Raw genomic sequence first — 24,042 nt, forward strand, 5'->3', positions numbered from 1 at the left:
AGAAGAACAAAAAGCACACGTATTATTTACCCTGTATTGCAGCACTCTCCACCTCTTACACCCTCCCTGCTGCATGGGTTCTCCCTCTCCCCCATAGCCGTGCCCTCAGTTGTTCTTTTTTTGTCTACTCACCTGCCCTTTCCCAGCTCTCTTAGCAGCCTGTCTTTCCCCTCTTTAACACTCTCCTTCTATCCCAAGCTAGCAAACATCCCATTTCCTTGCATTTTGAGCCTTCTCTCTCCCAAGTATCAGAACAGCAAAAATCCCACAGAGCCACCATGCTTGGCTCTACCACCGCTGCCCTGGCTGAGAGAGGCAGGTGCAGATTTCCCCACCCTGATGCCCCTGGGCTTTCCTAGCCCTCCTCTTCTGCTGCACTTGCCGCTACTGCCAAGCCAAGGCTCAGGCTGGGACTCCTCACCGGGCACCCATCATGGCTCTGCTGCCTGGCACAGAGGAAGAAGCGTGAGGGCTCTGCAGAGTGGCAGCCCGGCCACAGCACCCCCTTGCCTGTCCCACCCACTCTGCGACTGCAGCTCTGCCTGGAGCACTTAACTCTGTCCTTGGCTGCAGCTTCCCCACGCACCAGCACCGGTGGGGATCTTCACGTCACTGGGCTGAGCTGGGAGCAGGTAACGCGTAAGTTCACCGAGCAGGCTCCCGCGTGGTACCTCTCCCTCCTTTTCTAGGTCATTGATGAACACAGGGATTGGCATAGGTCCCTTGCCACGCTGCTGACAGCTCTACTTTGTCAACTGGCTGTTATTGACTCTCTCCTATCTCTTAACCTTGCAGCGACCGTCCCCCGTGCCCACGGTCCAAAGTCCCTGCGGCCTTCCCCTTCTCGCCTCCCGCCGCCGGTGAGCGCACCCCGGGACGCGGCGGAAGCCCAGAGCCACCACACCTGTGCTCATCCTCCCTCTCGACGCCCTCCCGACGGTAGCCGGGACTCCGAGGCTGGCGCAGGGGAGTCGTCCGGCCTCCTCCCCGAGCGAGGAGCGCCCTTAGGGACGTGCGCCCTCCCTGCCAGACCGCGGGGCCGCTCTCTCCCGCGCGGTGCGCTGCTCCCTTCGTCCCCGCGTCCCCCTCGGTGTCCCGCGGCGGGGGGCTGCTGCGCCTGCCCCGGGCGGGCGGCTCCGCCGGGGCGTGAGGGGACGAGGCCACCAGCCCACGCGGGACTTGGGGGCGGGCACGGGGCAGCGGCGGACAAAGGCGGCCGGCGCCACCTCAGGCTCCCGCCCCCCTTCCCCCCGCGGGCTCTCCGCGGCTCCCCAGCGGCAAGCGCCGGCCTCCCGAGGGGCGGGAGGTGTCGCCCCGCGCCAGGGCGCCGCGCCTCCGGCGGCCGCGGTGGCGCTGCCGAGCAGAGCCGGGCGCTGGGCGCCGAGCGCCGGCCGCCCGCCCGCACCCCCTCCCCGGCCGGCTGGCTGCGCGCACGGCGAACATGGCGGCGGCGGTGGGGCGGGACACTCTACCTGAGCACTGGTCCTACGGCGTCTGCAAGGACGGGCGAGTCTTCTTCATCGAGTAAGGGGGCGCCGGCGGGCGGGGGCGCCGCGGGAAGGGGTGCGGGGGTGGAGGGCGGCCCCGCTCCCGCCGGTGCCCGCCCGCCTCCCTCCCTCCCTCCCTCCGTCCCTCCTCCCGGGCGGCCGCACGCAGTCACTAACAGGTGCATGTTTTCCGCTTCTCCCTCCCAGCGACCTGACCCGCACCACCACTTGGCTGCATCCTCGCACCGGGGAGCCCGTCAACTCCGGCCACATGATCCGCTCAGGTGGGTGCCCGGGGGCGGCGGGGAGGCTGCCCCCGCCCTGCCCCCGCGCCGGGCACCGCTAACGGCCGCTCCGCTCCCCCTCCTCGCCCTTTCCTCGCCCCCCCTGCTTCGCGGCTTTTGAGGCATCCCGGGGCCGCGGGCGAAGTTCTCACCCCTCCTTCCCCGCTTTCTTTCTCCCTTTCTTTCCCCCTCCCTTGCAGACCTGCCCCGCGGATGGGAGGAGGGGTTCTCGGAGGAGGGCGCCAGCTACTTCATCGAGTGAGTACTGCCCTGCCCGCGCCGCCGTTGCGGGGGGGGGGGGGCGCGTTGGTGGCGCGGCCCCGGCCCGGCGCGGCCCGCCCCGCCCGCCCGCGGGGACGCCTCAGGCGGGAGCGGGGAGTGAGGGGGCGCTGGGCCGCTTCACCTCGTCCTACCGCCCCCGCCCCCTCCCAACCCGGCACGTCCGCGGATTTAATTAGTGATCAGGGCGAGGGAAAGTGACAACGAGGTGTGCGGTTTCGGCGCCGGATGGGGAAAGTTGGCTGCCGGGCGCGGCGGGATGCGGAGATCCTCCCCGCCTGCCCGCTCTCTCGGCGGCCGGCAACAGGTTTCCCCGGAGGCGGCTCTCCCGTTTTTGTTGTGTGTGTGCGCGTGTGTGTGTGTGTGTGTGTGTGTGTGTGTCCCTTCCTGGTATTTAAAGCGCGGTTTGTGGCAGGTGGAGCGTTGCATTGCTGAGCGCCGGTCATGGTTGAAGGTGGATGGTTGTTTTTTTTTTTTTTTTTTTATTTTAAATGGCTCGTGGCCGTGGATGCAGCACTGGGAAGTTTTGCAAGCGAAAGGCTTTCAGCTTTTCTTCCCAGAGACGGGGCTGATCCGATGAACTTGCTTTGCCTGGGCGGGTGGTGGCTGTCCTATCTTTATGTAGTGTATCTTGTTCAGAGAGTAGCTAAATACTTGAGATGTGCTGCCTGTTAAGGCACTTTTATTCTATGAGGTGCAAGCATGTTGCAGTACAATAGGATAATCAAGACAGCTTCTTTTAAACCTTACACATATAAGGCTTTTACAAATGTAAACACTGATGTAAAAGTAGAGATTTAATCAAATCAGTGAAACTCTAGTACACCCTGGATATAGTTGTGTGTCGCTTATGATGTCTTTGCATTTTCCTTTGGAAATCTGAATGTGTGACAAATTCAATGAAACTAAAAGAAAAGGATTGGAAAATACTCGGGCTACCTTATTGTTTCAGTGCTAGACTGGAATGGTTAAGCCAGGTCATTAAGTCCAGTCCTCTGTAACTGCTGACAGCTCTGTCACAGATGTCTAGTTTTGAAACGCCTGCAGAGCGTACCCCAAAACCTTTGACAAACTTGAGATCTTTAGTAAAGATCAAACTTCAGAATGATACTGGGCCAGGAGAAGGAGGGGCTGACTAAAGGATCATAAATACCTCACACGGTAGGATGTTTGTTAAATAAAATTCCAGATGATCTTAAAATGCCCTTTTTTCCCTGCAAAGGGGGAAACAGCCTGTCAGTTTCTCTTTGGCCAAGCCAGAGAATTCCTTATGGTGCCGGACTGGGCAGTTAGTTTAGCCCACAACTCAGGAACGGAATATAGCAGCAAGGCGTTGGAGAGCAGCTGAATACAGCTTACAGCAGCCACCCTTTAACTGTTGCCAGTGTGTTGAAAGAAAGGAATCAAAGTTCTTCTGGTTATGTCGTGACTGGTGGAACTTTAAAATATGATAACTGTACAGTCAGTAGTGTAAACAGGTCCTTTACACAGATACATCAACACAAATGGCTTTCTCCTTTGTAGGAATACATCTATTTGTTTTTCCTGTCCTTTCCAGAAGCTTACTGGTGCAATTTTAGAACAGCTTAGATCCCCTTTCGCAGCTGCTCTGTTTGGAAGACCATTCACATGTCTTGTTTGTCAGGCAATTACAAATCTTTTAATTTCTGGTCCGTTAAATTATAGTTGTGTGTAGTGCATTGTTATAGCTTGTTCTTTAGCTTGAATGGGATTCGCTGCAGGAAATGAAATACGCAATGGAGTGTGTATTTCACAGAGCAATTGGATAAACTCGACCCTCTTTAGCCAAGCAAAGTTTTGCAAGGAGCAGTAGCAATTTTGACATAAATCTGTTCAGCTGCACTGCGTCACACCAAAGAATCGCCTGATACAGTATTCTTTTCAGCAGTGATACTTCCCCCAGTATTGCTCTAGCCTCCCTGTTTTCAGCTCAGAGGCTTCCTGAGCCAAGTGGAATTTCTCTGTTTTTCTTCCATGCACAAATTGAGCTCCCCTTGTGCTCCTGTAAACATCAGCATCCTTAGGACTCACATACCTCCTACTCTGTTCATTCCTTCTATGTTGCTTCCACGTGATGAGTTCTCAGCTTACAGAAAAGGTTACTGGTCCCTAAACGCATGATTTCACATGTTGTACTGCTACATTCCATTTTCTGGCATTCCCGCTCACAAAACCTGTGAGCTCTCCCGTGTAACTACCCAGTCCTTTTTATACTGGTGGTAGTTTCCAGTCTAGTGTCATCCACAGAAATTTCATGAGCACGTTGTCACTCTTTGGCTACTAATTTATTGAAGGGTGTCAAGAGGAATGCTACAAGTAACCCCTCTCTCATATGGTAATTTCCACTATTAGTACAACCTAGTGTAGTTTCTCATCTTTGGTCAGTTTCTTTATGTGTCTTGTCAGTCTTATTTCTATTTTAAATATTATTTAAGAATTATTTCTTTAACGAAATGAAGGTATTACTAAGTATTCTTTCTATTTTGAATAATTTCATGTGGGAAACAGTATCAAACATTTTATTTAAATGTATATAGGCTAACTGCACTTACATAACTGATTTCTGGTACAGCAGTAATCAAAATATTAGATAAAGTATTGGATGTGAGCTGTCTTTGACTTAAAAAATTAATCCTATGTCCATTTACTTCCGTGTCTTTATTACTTCCTTCAATGCTGTGGACAACCTTGAAACACCATACAGTAACGGGAAGGTTTATAAACTGGTCAAGCTTAATATCAAAACCAGGTAAGCTTTTCTCCCCTTTCTGTGTACCGGGAGTTTGAAAATTTCCAGAACTCCACTTCTGTGGATAGAAGCTTTCCAAATCAACGTGCACTGGTTTATAACCTTTTTTTGTGCTGTTCTATAGTTAAGCAGCTGTCCTGTAGTTGAACGGGGACTGTTTTCCCTTGGTTACTTACTCAAGATGTTTGTCTGAAATCACATCCCCTCTTAATCTTGTTTTGCTCAACTAAATCAGTGGGTTCTTTGTCCAGTCCCTCAAAAAGGGCTCTCCATCTGATTATCCTGTAGTTCTTCTCTGCACTTCTTGCAATATGAAGCCATCTTTGTTGCACGTGGGTGAACATAGTCATATGCTGGAATAAGCTTTTGTGAGACTCTTAAACATCAAAAGTGCTTTCTTGGCTTTAAAAATTCCTCAGCTTGCTTCATTTTAGGTTTTTTTGCCTATTTGGGGAAGACACCCACACTGAGCACATGCAAATGCTGCCAATTGACTGATACACCCAGAACTTTCTTTACTGCTTTAACTTTTAAGACTGTAATTTATGTTAGGAAGCCATGTATGAAGCTACATTCTAGTTCTTCCTGTTTATGCACATCCATGTCCTCCTGAATGATTTTCTCTGTTCTGATTATTCTTCAGGTTTTCTTCATAGTGGCAAACCCTATTAGTGCAGTCCTGCCTTGGATCCTAAACTCACTAAATAAAACATTAAATAAATGATGTATAAACTGATTTTTCTGGATCTCCAATTAGTAGTTTTGGTAAAATCTTGCTGTTTCTTTTGCGGCTTATTTGCAACTTAAATAGCTTGTCCTAAGGAGAAGATGGGATAACTTTTTCTACACTTTTATATCTGTCCTCATATGTAGCCTCAGTATCTTGGTTACTCTTAGTCAAATAAATACATGGCATAATCAGCTACGCTCAGTATAGATACCAGTTATGAAAGGCTGCAATTTGGTCACCGTTGCTTTGTTAGACTTTTTTCATCGATGTGACTTCCTCTTTTCTTTGAGTGACAAAAATGTGCAAAAACAGTAATTTTTTTTTTAAAAACCAAAAAATGGAGCATTCAGTTTGCTTGGTATGCCAACCTTCGATCTGTTTTAAGAGGAATATTGATTTAGGCGTAATCATAGGACTGGGTGTTTCTTTGTCTGAAAGTATGGATGTTGCGTTTTCTGACTTCAGTGCCGAGGACAGCTTGCGCTATCTTTTTTTGTTGTTTGTTTGTTTTCTCTGCTGATGTTTTTGAAATATGTTGTCTTTGTTGGGCAACTACTTTATGTTAGAGTTGCTGCGGAAAGGATGTTGTTGCTGAGCTTATGTGGAATTGAATGAGGATTTGACAATGCTCGCACTGGTTTGTTTCTGGTAGCTGGCTTGCTGATGTGAAGTGGTGAGTGTGGTTGGCAGCCACCCTTTTTGGGGAAGGAGATGTGACATGCAGGGAAAACAGTGACTGATGGAAAACCACTGTGTGTATGCATTATGGTTCAGGCTTTTGTTTCTGTTTGCTTACTATCTTTTTCTGATCATCCGAAAGACTTAGGGAAGTTGGAAAGCTTTGAAAGCCTGCAATGTTTTGTTGGTTTTTTTTTTTTTTTTTTGTTACCTTCTCACAGCTTTGAAAGATCGAGATGAATATTTATGTGAAAGGATCCATTCTTCCAGTATTAGATACCTAACTGGCTTGTATTAAAGTATGTTGAGAAAAGTGTACTGCTGCTGTAGAGGTTGTTTTAGAATGCTGCAATAATATTGCACATCTCAAAGGTAATACTACATTCGAATTGTAGCCTAAAATTAAGAACAAAGAAGTGGAAATCAGCACTTGGATATCTGAAGTTAACCCATTATTTATTTATTTCTGAAATCAGTTTTTAGTCCTACTTGGTCTCTTTGGGTAACAGTGGATGTACAAGAAACAAAACTTTTTCTGAAATTGCCATTGTTTATAGCAATAGTCTGTAACTGTTTGTAAGTGTTACTCTTTAATTCTTTTTTTTAGCTTGTACTGTGTGTAGGAAATACGCATGGTATATTTCAAGTATTTGGAAACAGTAAAAGCAAAACCATCAAATTGAAGTCTGCCTTTGTAGCTTCGGTTCTGCTGTGCCAAATGCGTACGTTCAGATACTATGTCACTGAAAACCATACAAGAGCTGAGATTCACCCGGTGTGGGCTATAGACGATACCCAATTAATGATTATTTAATCACAGAAGCCCAAAGGGGGAGAGACTACCTGGATTATTGAGTTCAGTCCTTTTGATTATCTGAGAAGATAGTTTTATAATCTCATTAATAAATTTAATCAACATGTTTCTTCTGCCCTGCAAAAATTCATGTCTTCCCTGCTCCTAGTAGGATGCTGAAGTCTGTTTATTTTTAGTGGCTGTTTAGGTGGGCTAAAGCACTACTTACTGCATGTGTTTCATGGCCTGCTGTAAATACAATTATTGCGGTGTTGTTTTTTTTTTTCTTGCTGTTTTCTGTGGTGGTTATTGCTGTAGAGGCAAGAGATACTGGAGCACATCACTGTAAGCAGTAGTGGTGCCCCTCATAATGAGATCTTCAATGTAGATTATGTTCTTTGTGGTTCTTGAACCCGTGCTTAGAGAAAAGTTCTCAATTAGTGTACAAGTAAATACCGATAGGAAATCCACCTGTGAGGAGCTGGCCTATGAAGTACTTTGCTCGGTCATCGCTGTGCACAACCGGTTTGAGTTGTGTGGAGTTCCTGAAGTGGGATAAAAAAATAATGTAGCTGGAACCATGAGAACTTCACCAACCAAAAGTGAAGACGTTTACACCTCACTAGCAAGTTTAAGGATAGTCTCTGGCAAAATTAAAGGACTTTGTGTGCTGTAAAATGTCACAGAAAGAAACCTGGACTGGTTGCACAGCGATGGGTAAGGCTCTAGTTGAGATGAGTCTTGAGAGGCACCACATGCAGCAGCCTGTAGGTTATGACTAGGTACTAGAATTCGATCAGGAGTTGCCCTGGAGGGGACTAGGCTTCATTGAGGTAATTTGTACGGGTGGAAAAGCAGCTATGAAATGGAGAAGTGGAAGAAAACTGCCAGAACTGGCTTTTGTGTTGAAACGGGGCCGGGAAGCGGTCCCGTCGCGCAGCGCTGCGGAGGCGATCGGCGGTCTTGAGCGGCCTCTGCCGGCCCGCTGGCAGGAGAAGAGGCGGCGAGAGAGGCGCTGCCAGCCGTGTTGGGGCTCTTTATTGTTATTTTTTAATTTCTTGTAAGAAAGTGTTCCATTTGGGCAATGGGAAGGAAGAGCTGTACACAGTAAAAGTAAACTGTGTTGCTTGTACGAGTTTTTGCTATCTTTCCTCTTGTCCTTTGTTCTCCAGCTCTGGGCTTGCTCAGCCAGCCTGCTTAATAGTTTTGTTCTCTTGGATTGTGAAGAGACCTGAGCTGGGAATATTGGACCTGCTGGGTAGATACAGTAGCTATGCTTCATTCAAGTTGGGGAAACAGTTAAGTGTCCTTTTCTTGATGACAGTTAAAATGAGAGATTACTCGTTAAAGAGTGAAGCAAATGCTGAAAGATCTGTGCGCAGGCAGAGGTTGCTGGCGATTGCAGACAGCAAAAGAAGTGCTTTGTAGTTTAGCTCCCAGAAAGCGTGAGAAGGGTGCGTTCGTGCTGCCGGAATTGCAGAGTGCCCTCTGGAAGAACAAGCTTGGAACTGTGCGTAAGGAAAATGCCATGTGCGGTTTGATTCAGCGATGTGTATGAATGAAGAGGAGCATTGTGTGCATTCCTTGGGGGAGGGAGGAGTGTACAAAGGGAGGTGCTGGGTTTTGTTTGTTTTTAGAGTAAGGCTGCACCAGAAAGTACTTAGCTTGGTTTGACAATCCTTATTTGCCTTTCTTCCAAAGTACACACGTGTTGGAAAACTGAATTTTGACTACCTGAGGAGGCCAGCAAGGATAACATACACTTGAAGCACAGTTCCCACTAACTTGAGATGTTGTTTTGGGTGTTAAACACTTCTGAAAATCAGAGTTGTCTGGGAAACAGAGGAACATTCTTTTGTTCTGGTTGGGGTTATACAGCTTACTTGTGTCGTAGCTCAGAAACAAGGGCATGAACTGTTTCCCCAGAGCTGCCAGCATCCACATTTTGTTCAGTACACATTCTAGCTTCTTTAATGTGAATTGGTCAGAAAAACTTCATTCATTCAGCCTGTTTCTTGAAGTAGTGTCCACTTCTGCATTCACTGAATTTGTGTGCAGGTGAACATACATGTATGTTTTGGGAAGCTGCATACTGCAGTGAGGGTTTCAGTATTTCTGGAAGTCTGTCTAAAATGTAAAGATTAAAAATAAATACAGTTGTGCCGGGTAGGTATTGCTATGGTCTTAAAATTAGTTTTCATAATCTTGTGTTACATTTCGGGCTGCTTTTAGAAGTATGCAATGTGTCTACCACATCAGATGAGGAAATAGGTAATCTATTCAACACTTCTAATTTTGTTTTATTTGTTACTTATTAACTACCAGCAAAGAGAGAAATATTTGTGACAGCAGAATCTTGATATTAATATTACATGTTTTGCTGAAGAAGGTTGCTTCTTCAGTCTATCAGTAGCTGTTAAACTCTCTAGCAACTGGACTTAGTTAAAAGGATTACCTGTCTGCAGGCAAATAAATCATGCAGGATGTTTCTGTATTTTACGATGGAGGAAACAAAACCAAGCATCTTTTCCAGGTGAGTTTGGCAATTCTAAACAATCTTAGCAAGTGCTTCAGTGAAGAGAGAAGCGTGTCTGTGAAGTACATGGTTGCACGTGTTTCTCCTCGATTCTATGCTCTGCATTTTCTCGTCATTCCGTTTGCTGCAGATGAATTCTACTAAAATGAGGTTTTGCCTCAGTACTGAACAAAGTTTGCCGTCATCTCAAATATTTACATTTCATTCATACAGATTAATTGTACTGCTTCGGTGTTGTATCCCTGCAAAGACCAACTTCAATAATGTGGTGTCACACTTAATATCACATCCGATGCTGTCTGGTATAACTGTACATTCTAATATACTGTTAAATCTAATTTGTTTTGTCTTTGCCTCCTAGATGTGCTTCTTAATTTTTTTTTTTTATGACCTTGGCTTGGATAACGGTAAAGGATGGGGCTAAAACCTCATTTTATTTGTAGCTTAATTGTCTTTTCCTGTAGCATTATTAGACAGTTTTACAAGGTCTACTCTTAGATATTGTCCTTAGAAGCAGAACTTTGAATTTAAAAAACAGATTTGTAATTAAAGATGTTAAAATCCAAGAAGAATCTGGTTAAGCGCCCAACCCTTTTCTTTTTGATTGTCTGCCATGCAGTTCTTGGCAAGAATGTCACTGACTTGTCTAGACAGGTACAAAAGCTTGTTACCAATACGTAATAAGTATATGCTTTTCTGCTAGTTTTCTGTTTAAACCCTTGTTTTCCATATTGCTTATCCTTATCTTTAAAGTTTTTGACTTCAGTTTAATAAAAAGTACAACCAAAACCACCAAAACTTTTAAAGATTTGGATATGCTGCTGAAAGGAAGCATTTCAATAATACTGGATTTTATTTACAATTCGTTGTCAAGTGAGGGCTTTTATTATATTTTTATTTACTTCCTAGAGGCCAAATATCCTGACCCAAGAGCAGAGTACTGAGCATTTTGGAAATACATGTTGATCCTGCAACATGCAAGTGATTTTTTTTTTTTTTTTTCTGGGAGTTCTGTATAGGCTGTGATTGTCAAATATGACTAAGCAGAAAAGCTGCTGTTAATCTTCTACTTTATTTCATCTGAAAAAACCTGGCTTTTTGCAAGCTGCATATTTCTTTCAAAATGTCATAGTTTCAGAGTCGTCTTCAAACTAGCAAAATGCTTGAGCAGCAACTTTGACTTAACTTTCATGTTTACTCGGTTCTTTGCTTTTTGCAGTTTTCTCTGTCCCTTTTCTAGGCAGAAGAAGGACTCATTTTGATTAACTTAGGATATTGGTATTAATATAATGGAGAGGAATGAAAAACTAGAGGCACTGTTTGTTTATCAAGCAGTGTAAATCAGAGGGCAAAAGGCAAATGTAATTTTTTTTTTTTTAAGCTGATTTTTAGGTGTTTTAAATGTGTGCTCTGCAGGTTAACCTCTTAGTGCTTGAGTTCAAAGTCGACTTGGATCACAGGAAAAGAAGTGTGACTTACCCTAATACTTAGAATAATAAATCTGTTAGCTCTATTTCAGCAGAATTTTAAGCATACCTGCAGACAGAACTATGCTAACGGGTGTGATTCACTATGTAATTGTCACTGGTTGGTAAAGCAGCATTAATAATATTTTCTTTATATGTTGAATTGCCTGGACTTAATTAAAATTAAATTAATAAAAGTTAGCTGCAAAATGGCAAAACCTGGTTTTCTTAGATGGCAGTTATCAAACACTTGATATTTTTTGTTACCATCTCAGGATATCAGCCCTCATTTTTTAATTTTTTATTTAAAGAGAGTAATTTGTGAACATGGCGTTTTTATAAGTGTAAAGTTGTTGCTTGCCTTCCAGTTGAGACAATGTTACTGTCAAGTGGCTTGAGAAAATATTTTTATTTCGTGCCTTGCAAATCATAGATTGATGATGTTCTTTAATGCTACTTTTGTGCTTTACTTTTTTAGCACAGAAATACTTGAATACCTAAAACTATTTCAGAAGTGGTAAGATTTACTCCTTCATCACTGTGCATGTTACTCCACCCAGTATTCGATTTTAAATAGCCAGATCTCTTTCCTTTTGCTCTTCCAGTCAGCTGTGTGGTGAGTTGCAGTTTGAGCTCATTCATATTTAAAAAAAAAAAAAAAGTCAATGACTTGTTTTTCCTTGTCTCGTGCAAAATCATTATATGAAATTCTTTTAATAAACAGGTTACAGGTATCTAGTTGGGCTTTGATATACTCATTTAACAGCGTATTTAGTCCTTTCAGTTAAAATGTGAAGTGATAAATCTTTGTCAAGGTGTTAGCATCAGTGTAACAGATACTCTTCAGTGTCACTGGCTGGTTTTTCTCCTCTTAACTGCCCACTTGTTTGAGAAGGTGCACAGCTAAATCTCCAGATAATGAGTCTGTCTTGAGAGTTGCATTTCCATGCCTTTGGAGAGTGCTGAATTGTCTAAGGAAATACTAAAAAAACAGAACAGAGGAAGGAAAGTTGAAATTACTGAGGTCTGTGACAATGTTCTCTGACAAAGAAGTAAACTGCATTCGCTTTTATGACTTTCAGTATATTTCCATGTGTGGTGTGTGATTGCTGGCCATTCAGTATATGATGGTTGGGCATGAAGTTCAGGTTTTGCTTATGTATTGTTACTGCAGTTGAAGGATTAAAAAAAAGCAGCACAGGTAGAAACATAAATTGCAGTTATTCCTGAAATAAACATTACTAACCCAGAACATCCAGTGTCAAAATTAAACACAAGATATGAAAATACCCAATTAAGGCATTCAAACGGAATACCCAATATTTGCTATGCGGGAGCTGTCATATTGATGCAGAATAGTCCTTGCTTAGAGATTTAAAAATAATATGGATTTTTAAACTTGGGGAGTTTCCCTCTCCCATACTGAGCAATCTGAAATACTGCAACAGTATTGCTGGTTTTGCCAGGTGATCCAGAGAATTTTGGTAGAAATGTCTTCAAGTTTTATATGAGATTTACATAACCCTTGTACTTGATGGACTTCTGCCCTGCAAGGGAACAGTCACTCTTGTATACTGATTACAGTAAGGAATCATAGAATCATTTAGGTTGGAAAAGACCCTTAACAGCGAGTCCATATGTTAACCCAGCACTGCCAAGTCCACCACTAAACCATGTCTCTAGGTGCCACCACTTCCCTGGGCAGCCTGTTCCAATGCTTGACAACCCTTTTGGTGAAGACATTTTTCCTAATATCCAATCTAAACCTCTCCTGGTGCAATTTGAGGCCTTTTCCTCTTGTCCTATTGCTTGTTACTTGGGAGACAAGCCCCACCTTGTTACAGCCTCCTTTCAGGTAGTTACAGAGAGTAAGAAGGTCTCCCCTCAGCCTCCTCACGACCCCAGTTCCCTCAGCTGCTCCTCACAGGACTTGTGCTCTAGACCCTTCAGCAGCTTTGCTGCCCTTCGCTGGATGCAGAAGATGGGGTCTCAGCTGTGACTTTCCCTTGGCGTGGCTGCAGAGTCGAACGGTAGCTGATCTGCAGTGGCGGTGTCTGAACTGGTGGTTCCCAGGGGACTTGCTGTCCTTTGCGCACACCAGTGCTGCACACCAGTTGACACTGGGGGACCAAGGGGCAGGGTGTGCTATGTGCCAGGCCCAGCAGCTAGTCTGTGGGTAGCTGGCTGCTCATCCTCGGCAGGCAGAATCTGCTGTCGTGGTTCCAGTTCTAGTAATGATAGTAAAAAACATGCCCTAAACATTAGAAGTTTGTGAAAACAGTTTAAACTGAGTTTGCAAGAATAAGATAATGAAGGTTAGCAGAAGACAAGGAAAGATGGGAAGTAATTTTGGAAATGTAGGTTAGCAAATTGGAAGCCTTTTGACATGGATTTTTGGATATGTCTGTATGTTCACAAATTAGGAAAGAGATGAAGCATTTGGAACAGTGAGCAGTGTGGGCTTGAAAAGGCCAGAAGCAGTGTTTGTGTTGGACTGTTTCAAATGCAGTTTCTGGGGGATTTAAAGTAGCCCCCCACAAATCTATATCCTCTTTCTGCAGCTTTTGCTGCATCAGCGTTGCTTATAAGGAAACTCATGGTTTATTTTTCTCGTTGACCAGATGCAATGGTCAGCTATCATGCCTGAAATGCTTGTCCTTTCACTGGTCAAACTTGTGGTTCTGGTAGTGTAGGGGTAGCTGGGTGATGAGGTGCTTGGAAAGCTGCAAGAAAAGACAGGCAGGCAAGGCTCGAGAAGTGAACGATGGAGCTATATATGTCAGCCGTCTCTGGGGAGAGTAAATTCTTGAGTGAGCACTGGACAGGATGTAAAATTTAGTGATGTGGGAGGGTTGGAAAGCATTGGTTTAAACTAGTTGCAAATAAACTATTAAATGATACTGATAAATAAGATGGACTAAAGAGAGAAAACGAGGAGGAAAATTGAAGCTTTTGTGTATGGGTAATGTGACTTTTCTCCTCCCTTAAGAGAAAAGTAGCAGTCAGAGAAGGGAACTACAGGAGTTCAAGTTTTTACAGCTCATCTTCCTTGAAGGATCTAATAGGAGAACTACAGCTAGCAATTTGAGGGCTGTCTGATTACCAGTGTGCTGTTTTGTGTCACTGTGGTAGGCAGACAACAGAAGCTCAAGTAAACTGTGGTTTGTGGAAGTCTGATTAAGCGTTGCCTGAAATCTTAAAAGAAGTAGCTGCAAATTGTGTTTTTACGTAATGTGAGTAGTAAGGCTACGAGACTTTTTGGATTATTGATGGACAGATGGGAATTTTCTTTGTGTAGGGAGATGAGAAGACTTAAAATTTTACATTCAGGCTGTCATATAGCTATTTTCTGAGTGGTTTCTTTAACTATGATGAGGTACACTGTAGATAGGCCTGTTACTTTTTTTTTTTTGGGTGGGAATAGGAAAAAAGTGAGATTTTGTAGGTAATGGCTTGTTGCTGAATGTTGTGTTTGTTTCCTTTAGAAAATTGCAGAGGGTTTATATCTGTTAAATTTTTAAGATTTCTATGATTAGAAGCACAATAAGAAATTCTATTAATGAGCTGAATGAACTGTCATTATTCCAAATGCAGACGGAGTCGGTTTAAGAATAAAGTTCAGCATCAATAATTTTTCTTTTCCCCAGAATGGTAAATTAACTTTTTTTCCTTTCATCTCATCTTTCAGGAATTCCATTAATGATAATGAACATGTTTTTTACCTGTTATGAGGTCTGTATATATAATGGTTTTGGGTAAAACTTAATTAGGGAAACATGCTGAGAATGCTGTTCTTGGTGAATTTCGGCACTTCTATAACATGTAGGTGAAAATATAAAATAAATTGACCATGACTATATGTTCGATTGCTTTGATGAAGTTCTTAAGTCACAAGGTTTTTTGGTTCTGCAGTAGTACAGAAATCTGGGATTATTGACCCTGCAAATATATTAAAAATTATACTGTATTATTAATTTTTGTGTTTTATTTGGCTCAGCAGCTTCCATGCTTTGACATGCCATTTATTTTGGCTAGTGAAGTTTGTAGTGAAAATGCTAAATTACAGTGTAAGACTTGTCTACCAGGGAGGTCAGTAGGTACGAATTCAGAGTGTTATGGTCTGTGAAGAGTGCCCACATGCAGAATGAGGAGCGGAGCAGTACCGTTGGGAAAGCCCTTATGTTTTCAGCTGATTAGAAGGCAGAGTGCTTGTTTCTCAGTTGTGTTGTGGCTTTCTTTAGGTTCAGCTCTAGTTCAAAAGCTATGAAAAATGTTCAGGAAGCTTCTCAATCTGCCATGTAGGAATGGATTATTGTAAGAAAAAACAACCTTCCTAGAAGCAAGGTCTTAAAAGCAAGCCTTTACACTTCATCTGCTATTAGGAAAAAACCAAACACAAACCCATAGAATTTTAAATGCTATATGTAAAAAAAAAAAAAAAAAAAAAATCAATATTAGGTGAAATTTTTTCTTGGTGTCATTCCATCTAAGATAGCAATTGCTTTTATAATGGTTTTCATTCTTTAAGAAAGATGCAGAGGTCTAATCTTGGAAGATTTGCACGATGAAGTTATTCCCTCTACCAAATCAGTTTGTGTCAAAATGCATTTCTGTTAAAACACATTTATAATGATGTAGCTTACAACTTCTCCCCTTCCCCTGCGAAAAGTATTCTTGAAGCTCAAGCAGGTCAAAGACTGTCTAGTCAAAGCTTTCTTTTTATCTCATGCTTGATAAATAAATCTTCTGAGAGGTGAGCACTTGCTGTCTTCATAAGACAACATTATAAATATGCTACTTATTGAGACAAATGGCTTTGAGGAAATAGTTCTGTACTGGGTATTTTTTTTCAAGACAGGAAAAAAAATGTGTATCTCTTTCAAAAGCTTTGGAAAACTGTGGGAGCAATTCTGTCGTAAGTCTTTCCTGGAATTTGTGCCATTTTAGTGGTTAAAAGGTCAGTCAGAGATTTACAGTGAACTTTTAGCTTGTAGATGATGTTCTGTTAATTTTCCTTCTTTTTATTAGAGTGTGGACCTTTACCATTGATTGGGGTAAAGACTCTTCAATAATACCCTATTCAGATAGACTAGGGTAACTCTTACAGTGAAGCTTTTAGTTGTGTTTTTTTTTTTTTATTTCTAAGGTGGCTAATCATGAGGATGGCCACTTTCTTGTCAACAGGTCTAACAACTAGAGGAAGGACTTTGTACTTAATCTGAAATACGACAGAAGAGGAAAGTCCTTTAAAGCTTTCTAGCTCTTAGGTTGATACCTCCCCCTGCCCCCAGTGTTGAAAGCAGTTTCTACAGGGCATGAAAAACAGGTTTATAGTTAGGTAATGCTTCTCTGGAAATAAACTGTAAAAAAGATTGTAATAAGAACGGTTTTTGGAGATGTTCTGTTTTGGAAAGCAACGGTTTGATTGCTTGGAAGAAAGGCAGACCAACTCAGTCAAATTTGCTACTGCTTAGTATGTACTTAATAATGTGGTGGGATTTTTTTTCTGTAAGTATAGGCTTCTCCTTAGATTGCCTGCTAAAGAAGCTTATCTTAAATGTCACAGCTGCCTTCTTGAAGTTGACTTGTATAAGGATATCCTGTATGGTATGTTGTCTTAATTGCTGAGAGTAGCTGCAAACAACTAAGGGACCTACAACAGACAGCTGAGTACTTGCATTCTTCGCACAATTGGTACTAGAGATGGTGTAGATACTGTAACTGATGGGAAAGTGCTCCTGGTTTCAAGAAAACAGAGATGCTTGTGACCTCTGTAATCAATACCATTTGTTTAAACATGCAACACTGAAGTGAAATGATAGTCCTTCTTAGCATTCAGCTGCTCAAGGATTATGAGGAGTTATTTCCTGTAGGGGTTGGGAAATGGTGTTCTCTGCCTGGATGGGTAGGCTGGTGCTCTAGAGAGGAGACTTGCTGAGTCAAGATGGGTGGGTACAGAAACTGAGAATTTCCTTCCGGGATGAGAAGACAAAGAGCCAGACTAAGGGAGCTACAGACATCCCGGGACAGCACTCAGGTTAGCGATCGGGGCTAAATTATGGAGAGAGGAATTTTTGTTCGGATACGCCGGGGGAAGGCTGGTTGAAGAGGAAGCCTCGCAAGCCTGCATACTACTGATTGGAGCCTTCTCTCTTCCAGTCTTAGGTGTGGCTTAATAGCTGTTCTCAGGTAATAAGGAAACATAGTGATTTCTTTATCTCTTCTTCCCCAGCCCTACTCCTTTTATATGGGTGCGTACACACCCATATATGTTTTTCTTATATTCTGCAGGCAGTGGAGGAGAATGACGTATGAAAAACAGCAGCTTTGATAGGTTGGGATCTTGACCAGATAACTGGTTTTGTAGGTCTTCATATGGCTTGGTTTTACTCAGTGTGTGATAGTTAACTTTTCCTTTTAGGTAGCAAGACCAGGATGTAGAAGATAGACACAAGCTAGGATAACTCTGAAAGGAAATACTGATTTATTGGTTTCAAAAGGGATGAAAAACTTGGTTGTAGTTAGAAAGAAAAGGGCTGTTGGACTGTTACACCTGGAAGGATGCAGCTTAATGATTCTTGATTCTTTCCTCTTTGAGAATCTTTACTGGAGATGCTGCATGAGCAGAATGGTAAAAAGTACCTCAAATCCCGGTGATCTCCTGTGTTGTCATGCTGGGTTGGTAAACTCTCTTGCCATAATCCTGTGTGGTTTCTGAACTGAGTAGCTTTGCAGCACGGCTAACAGGGCTTTGTCCCAAGGAATCCGCTCATATGTTCAGTGTCAGAGATGTGTGTGTTTCAGTGACCATTGGGTAAAGTGGTGTCGTTTGGGGGGCCCAGACTGCTACAAGAATAGGGGATACTAATAAGCCAACGGTACGTGCATCTGACTTGTCACAGGAAGACTTGCATCTCGGCTACATGCAAACCGAGTTTTGAGAAAAAGCTCAGTGACGCTTGTCAGAAGGATTTTTTTTTTTAATGTTTACACCTGTGCTCTTCCAGATGAAATGACATTGTGATTTCACTAAGGATTAAATGATAACTTTATGTTAAAAGGCATTGTTTTTATAACAAGTATTAAAAAAAAATTCTTGGAACTTGAAACTTCAGTTGAAAACTTTGAAAATGTGTTTGTATAAACCAAACATAGGTGGTTTCTGTATGAAAAGAGGTTTCAGATACTCAAAGAATTAAAAAGTTTTGTTATTTTCTAAAGTTGTCTGGGTATTTCAACTGAAATTTTGGGCTTGATTGAGGGTTTATAATAGGTTATGAAAATGTTGTGTGGTTTTTTTTCTTGGTTTTAATTGTTTCACTCAGGTAAAAATATTGATTGAATATTTCTTGTTTGACCAAAATGTGTGGGTTGTTTTTGCTCAGACGTAACGCTTTCAAACTCGCCTGTTGGCTCATCTGTTGTGTTGGGCCCTGCTGTGTGTAACGCTACCAGCGCGGTCCGAGTGCTTGTAGTGAGCACGCGTTAGTGAAATATGACTGTGCTCGGGGTTGTTGCAGATTAACTGGCAGCTGAAATATGGTATTCCTGTGCTTACAAACAATTGTTTCCTACTTGAGCTGTGTTTTGAAAAAACAGAGTCCCACCTTTCACAGCAGACTGTTTACAGAGGAGCAGGAGGAGGGAAACAAGCTGTTAGTGACTATCCTCATGAATAACGTGGCCGCCTGCCAAGCAGCCCGAATTGCCATCGGTAGAGAAACCGCAACCAACAGTGATCTGTTAAAGAATGTGCTCTTAGCTGTGCTGGAGTGTAGACGCTAGATGGGAGACTCCCCTGCCTCACTGGGCATCAGGGTTTCAGTGCCTGTTGAGATCTGGCTGCAGTTGAAAGGCCTGCTTACTATTTTTTTTGTTCGCTTGCAAATGAACTGCTGTGCTAATGTCATTTTGGCAGACTAAGAGTTAAAAAGCATCAAAAATAAAACCGGTGTGAAAGATGCTGCTTTCAAATAAGGGAATCAAGGCTGTCACAGTCACATTTCTGTTAACAGGAAAATTTAGAGCGTGCTAGCTTTGGTCCATGGGAGAACAAATCTGCTGGGTAGTTGTTGAGTGTTCCTCTTACAGTGGTACGCCTCCGAGAATTAGTCTGTGGGGATGAGAGTGAGGCAGCCTTGCAAGTTGTCACCTATTGTTGGAGATGTCGAAGTGCGTGGATACTTCTGCAGTGAAATTGTTTTTACGCGTGTTGTTTAATACAAGATTTCAAACAGCATGAAGATTCCCCTTTCAGGAATCTGTCGAAGTGATGGCGCTCAGCTCCTAGAACAGCTTTTGCCAGGAATTTGGTTATGCTTAGATTTACAGGAGAAACCAGATGTTCTCACTACTTACAAAAACGCTCAAAAAAAAAGGAAAATTAAAGAACCACGTAGAGAAACTGGGTTCAAGCATTCATTCAAACTCTGAACAATGTCTGCAGTTTTAGGTTGGCTTATTATGCACGTTCCTATCTCGTTTTAGTTTTGAAATAAGCCCTAAGTAATACATTCTTGGTTTGAAATTTAAGTTGAAAGAACCGAAGGCAGGGTTCTGCAGGGCTCTGCTGTGCCACAAGAGGGCATTTTTGGTGCCAACTTTGCAACTGTTAAATGTACTTCTAAATGTCTCACTTTGGATGAAAAATGGCATTGAAATGATGCATCTTTTCTCCAAGCTGCTTAGTTTCATAACTAAGAAAGAACAGTTTGAGACCTTTTTTTCCCTAGTTAACATGGAATTGTTAATGATTTTTGTAATTATTTAAAGCCTGAGAATTCAAAGTAGGATTGTGTTAGATTCAGAATTTTGTGCCTGGTGAAGTTTATTTAAATGGTCTGCCTAGTATCGATTACAAGGATATTGAAGAAAATATGATGCTAGAACTGTTTTCCATTCAGGACCAGTATCTTAAAACAATGGGGTTCAGTGTGGAAGATGGTGGTCATAAGAACAGTGTATCCTGTTTTTCTGTTTATATGGAATACAAGACTAATAAAACTAGAGGAAATATGCTATGAATACAGCAACATAAAGTACTGTAAATAATGCAAGATATTGTCATGCTAATGTTTTATAGAGTTTGCATTTTATCACTGAAGATCAGTAATATTGTAAACGGGAGGAAAAAACGTGCATAGTAAATATGACTCGCCGTTTAATTCAGAAATGCCTGCCCTTTGTAGTAGGACAAGCCACAGTTTCTTTCAGTCAGCCCTAGAAGACCTGTGCCTGTTGCTTCCTCCTTGTGCGTGAGGGTGTCTGCAGGAGATTGCTTCATCATGTGCCTGGACGTGCGTGTGCCTGTTGCCTGTGAGTGCGTATCCTCCTCACGGCACGGAGGCGTCCTCCAGCGTGTGGGCTTCTCAGGTGAGAGGATACGTTTGTGCACTGCAGTTGTTTGTCTTGATTCCCAAACCTGTCATGTGATAAGGGGTCTCGTTACTCATAAGAGAGCTGCAGGAGCAGAATGCCAGAAGAGTTTATCCGAGTTGAAATACATCTGGGTTGGAGCATTCCTCAGGAAATATGGCCGCAAGGAACAGCGTATAAGCCAGATGAATTGTTGCGGCAGGTTCGGTTTGTTTTGCCAGCTCAACTAATCTTCAGGGGCTTTCCAGTCTCACTGAACACAAAGTATAATTATGGTAGGATTTGGTTTGTTTGGTTGGTTTTTAAAATGCATCAATTTAAGCCTTGTGAACTATTGCTCGTGCTATCAGGTTGGTGGGACAAACTTAGGATGAAGACATTAACAAATACCAGAAAAACAACATGGAGAATTTGGAAGGGTGACACAAATTCTATCTGCAGCAAAATTTGGCTGGATTGTTTTAATGTAATTTTTTCTCCACCAAATTAATGTTTAAAATAAAAAAAATTCTTTAATAACCTACCTATGCATGATTAGCTTCAAAGATAACATAAGGTCTCTGTCCATAAAAGCTTAAGTTATGGAAATACCTTTAACTTTATTTGCTTAAGTTACTTGGCATTTTTTTCTATTGTATTAACATTCTAAAATACTCCAATTCATAAATCAAAATTGTTCTGAAATTTTGGCTTTAGAAGTCAGTGGTATCTCTGCATCAGGAAAAGGAAAGCGTGTTTTTGTTGTTTGATTCTGCAACATCACTGCATGGTTATTCCAAGAATGGTTTAAGCCTCCTGAATACTTCATGTGGAGGGGTATGGTGGCACCAGTATTTTTTGTACATCAGTTAAATAATGTGGCTGCTTATTTTTAATAATTCTATTAAGTTAGATTTGGCGTGGTTCATTGTGAAAAGCATTAATTCTTTTGCGATGTAGTTTTCTATTGGGATTTTTTTTTATTGTGCTGTATATTTTCCCTGAAATTTATGTGCTTTTGTATATGATGTGCCTGTTTTGTGGCTTGCCAATAATCAGATTACTTCATTGCTTGGTTTGTTGTTGGGTTTTTTGTTGGATGGGGTTTTTTGTTTGTTTGTTTGTTTTCCTTTAGAAAAAAATTAACTATAAAATCTAAAGTAAATCTACTTTATTTGCTTTTTTAAAAACAAAAAAAAAGTTTGTGAAAACACTGTTGTAATGCATGTTGAAAGAGGAAGTGGCAAACTGAATACATGCTGACAGAAAGAATAATCTTCACATTTATTTTTTTTTAAACTGGATTCTGCAGTGCTCCTGTGTCTTTGAACAACTTTATTTTGAAGCTGTTACAGAATTTTAATCTTTTTGCAATGAGAACGTTCACGTGCTGGTTAACTCCTATTGTTTACCCTTAAGGAACAGTATTTTAGTCATCAGAGTTTATTTAGGATGGCAATTAAAAACATTTTACCTATTTCTGCTTTTAAACCTTTTTAGCGTGTTTTTGCATAGAAATGCAAAATTAACTAGTTCCAAACTAAAGCTCTGTTCTCACAGTGTTAGGGGCAACATTCAAAAATGTAGAAAGCTGCTGGAGACCTGGGTTTATGTGTGCTTTTAGAGACTCTCTGTGGAGTGAATAAAGGCTGAGTATTTGCAGTCTTTGGCTAGCTGCTCTTGGATTCTTAAAGCATGTTCATATAAGGAGAACTGTCATAATTGGCACCAAGTAATTATTGTTTTGAAAGTCTTAATTGAGGCTTGGCTTGGATTACTTATGGAATCTTTGTTGTTTTCCTCTATAAATTCTGCTATAAATTGGTGTTAAACTGCAGGGGAAGCTGGTAGAAGTCCAGAGATAGACACCTATGCAACAGATGTACTTGCCTGCAGATACATACATTGCTTGGAACTCGTACTGCCAATAAAACACTTTTCAAAACCCCTTCTGTTCTAAATCTAGAGTCTGGGAAGTATGACAAGTTGTGCTTAACTGTATTTAAAAACAAACATACCCTCCCTCTTCCCACACATGCACGTCTGTAGAAATGACAGAACATTTGCATCAGCATAGAACTAGAGAACTTGTATCCATACATGTGAGGGAAGAAACATGCTGGATTTGTGGAAAATAAGACATTAAATGTCTTGTCAGAAGTCATGTTTTGAATGGTAAGGTTTTACAAAGATGCTGCTAGTGTAGTAAATATTTCCAGTGGAGACCTATCCAACAAATCAAGCAGTAAATTCCAGGGAAGTTCCATTAAAACCTCGTTGTTACTTCACATTGGTAAAGCTCTTGGCAAGTACCATAAAGGGCCTGTTGTCGTGTAAAGTATTTGCAGTCAGCCTTATTCGGACAAGACAATGATTGCTTTTGTTCACATGTGCAATGTAAATGGCACTTTTCAAGTAATGATGTTTAACTTCTGGTGCCTTCAGAATGGCTTGGGAAAATAGTATCTTCAGCTAAGATGATTGATTATTTAATAGATTGACTTTATAGGCTGGATAACTTTCATAATAGATTTCCAAATGAACACTATAACTTCTTTAGAAAAACACTTGTTTGAAATATTTTAAATCATACATGCGTTTGGACTATTAGAACAGTGAAGGGAGTGTTTATGTGCTGCCAGAGAAATTTTTACTTTTTGCAGTTCATAGCAGGAGAAGAGAAAGAACTAGTGGAAGGATATGGATGGACCGTGAGTGCCTGTTCCTAAACATATAATGTCTGGACATGAGCTTTTCCACAAAATTGTTAGGAGATTACTCAGCTGTATACTGGTCTATAATTGAGTAAACATTAGTCCCCACTTTACTTCTGTGATTACTGTATTACTTGGTGTGGAAAAAACAGAGTAGTGATCAAAACAAACAATATAGCATTACAAGATATAACTAGAGCATGTCTGCTTTGTGGTTTAAAGCAGGGCCAAATCCTGGGAATGTTAATTTGGCCACGATGCTCCTGTTCTTACTTGCAGTGCTTTTCAATATGTCATATGCTGCCATTCTATTGCATTCAAATTGTTTCGTGTGGAGAGTATAGTATGCAACCATAGGCACCATACTTTTGTAAAATCCTCTACGTGTGACATTTCAGGGTTTTGAAAAGGAGAAAGAGAAAACAGTTTTATTTAACTTGGAGAAAATATCCGTTTGACTGGAACTAAGTATCTTTGTGTGTATTCCTTAAATATATGAATGGCTTGCAATTTCTGCACTTAAAGTAATAGAACAAACCCAGAACATTAATAATGCCATATGTATCAACGCTTTGCTTGTTTATGAAGTCTTTCCTACAAATATTTAATAAATAGGAGAATAATGAAGTTGTTAAAAACAAGAAAAATTGTTTTTCCTAGTACTTAGCACACGTATTTTTTTCTACTTTATCTCTGCATTATTTGTATTTGACACAAAACGTCTGCACTGTCTCTACGCTAGCTATATATGCTGTTACAGGTGTGGGCAGTTGTGTTTACTGGCCTGTTTCCCACATGGTTATTGTGGGAGGGAGAATCTTGAAATATTACAGCTGATGTCTGGGTTGATTAACGAATATAAATGTTGTTTGGTGATGATTCAGCTGGTGGCCTTGAGAGTAGCTTTTTAGGAAGTGAAATTTCTTTAGCAGTCTAATGTTCAGACTTGTT

General features: G+C 41.7%; 1 protein-coding gene across 3 annotated transcripts in view; it reads left to right on the plus strand.

The window, feature by feature from the left end:
• The first annotated feature begins 1,441 nt into the window (after window positions 1-1,441).
• PLEKHA7 (pleckstrin homology domain containing A7) overlaps window positions 1,442-24,042 on the plus strand; it is a 155,299-nt gene continuing 132,698 nt past the window's right edge. For all 3 annotated transcript variants that reach the window (XM_086472205.1, XM_086472203.1, XM_086472204.1), the window contains exons 1-3: window positions 1,442-1,524; window positions 1,695-1,771; window positions 1,972-2,029. In XM_086472205.1, coding sequence (XP_086328331.1) covers window positions 1,442-1,524; window positions 1,695-1,771; window positions 1,972-2,029 — 218 coding nt within the window. The remainder of the gene's footprint in view (window positions 1,525-1,694; window positions 1,772-1,971; window positions 2,030-24,042) is intronic.

Source organism: Leptosomus discolor, chromosome 12 (genome assembly GCF_034619465.1).
Source record: "Leptosomus discolor isolate bLepDis1 chromosome 12, bLepDis1.hap2, whole genome shotgun sequence".
NCBI lineage: Eukaryota > Metazoa > Chordata > Aves > Leptosomiformes > Leptosomidae > Leptosomus > Leptosomus discolor.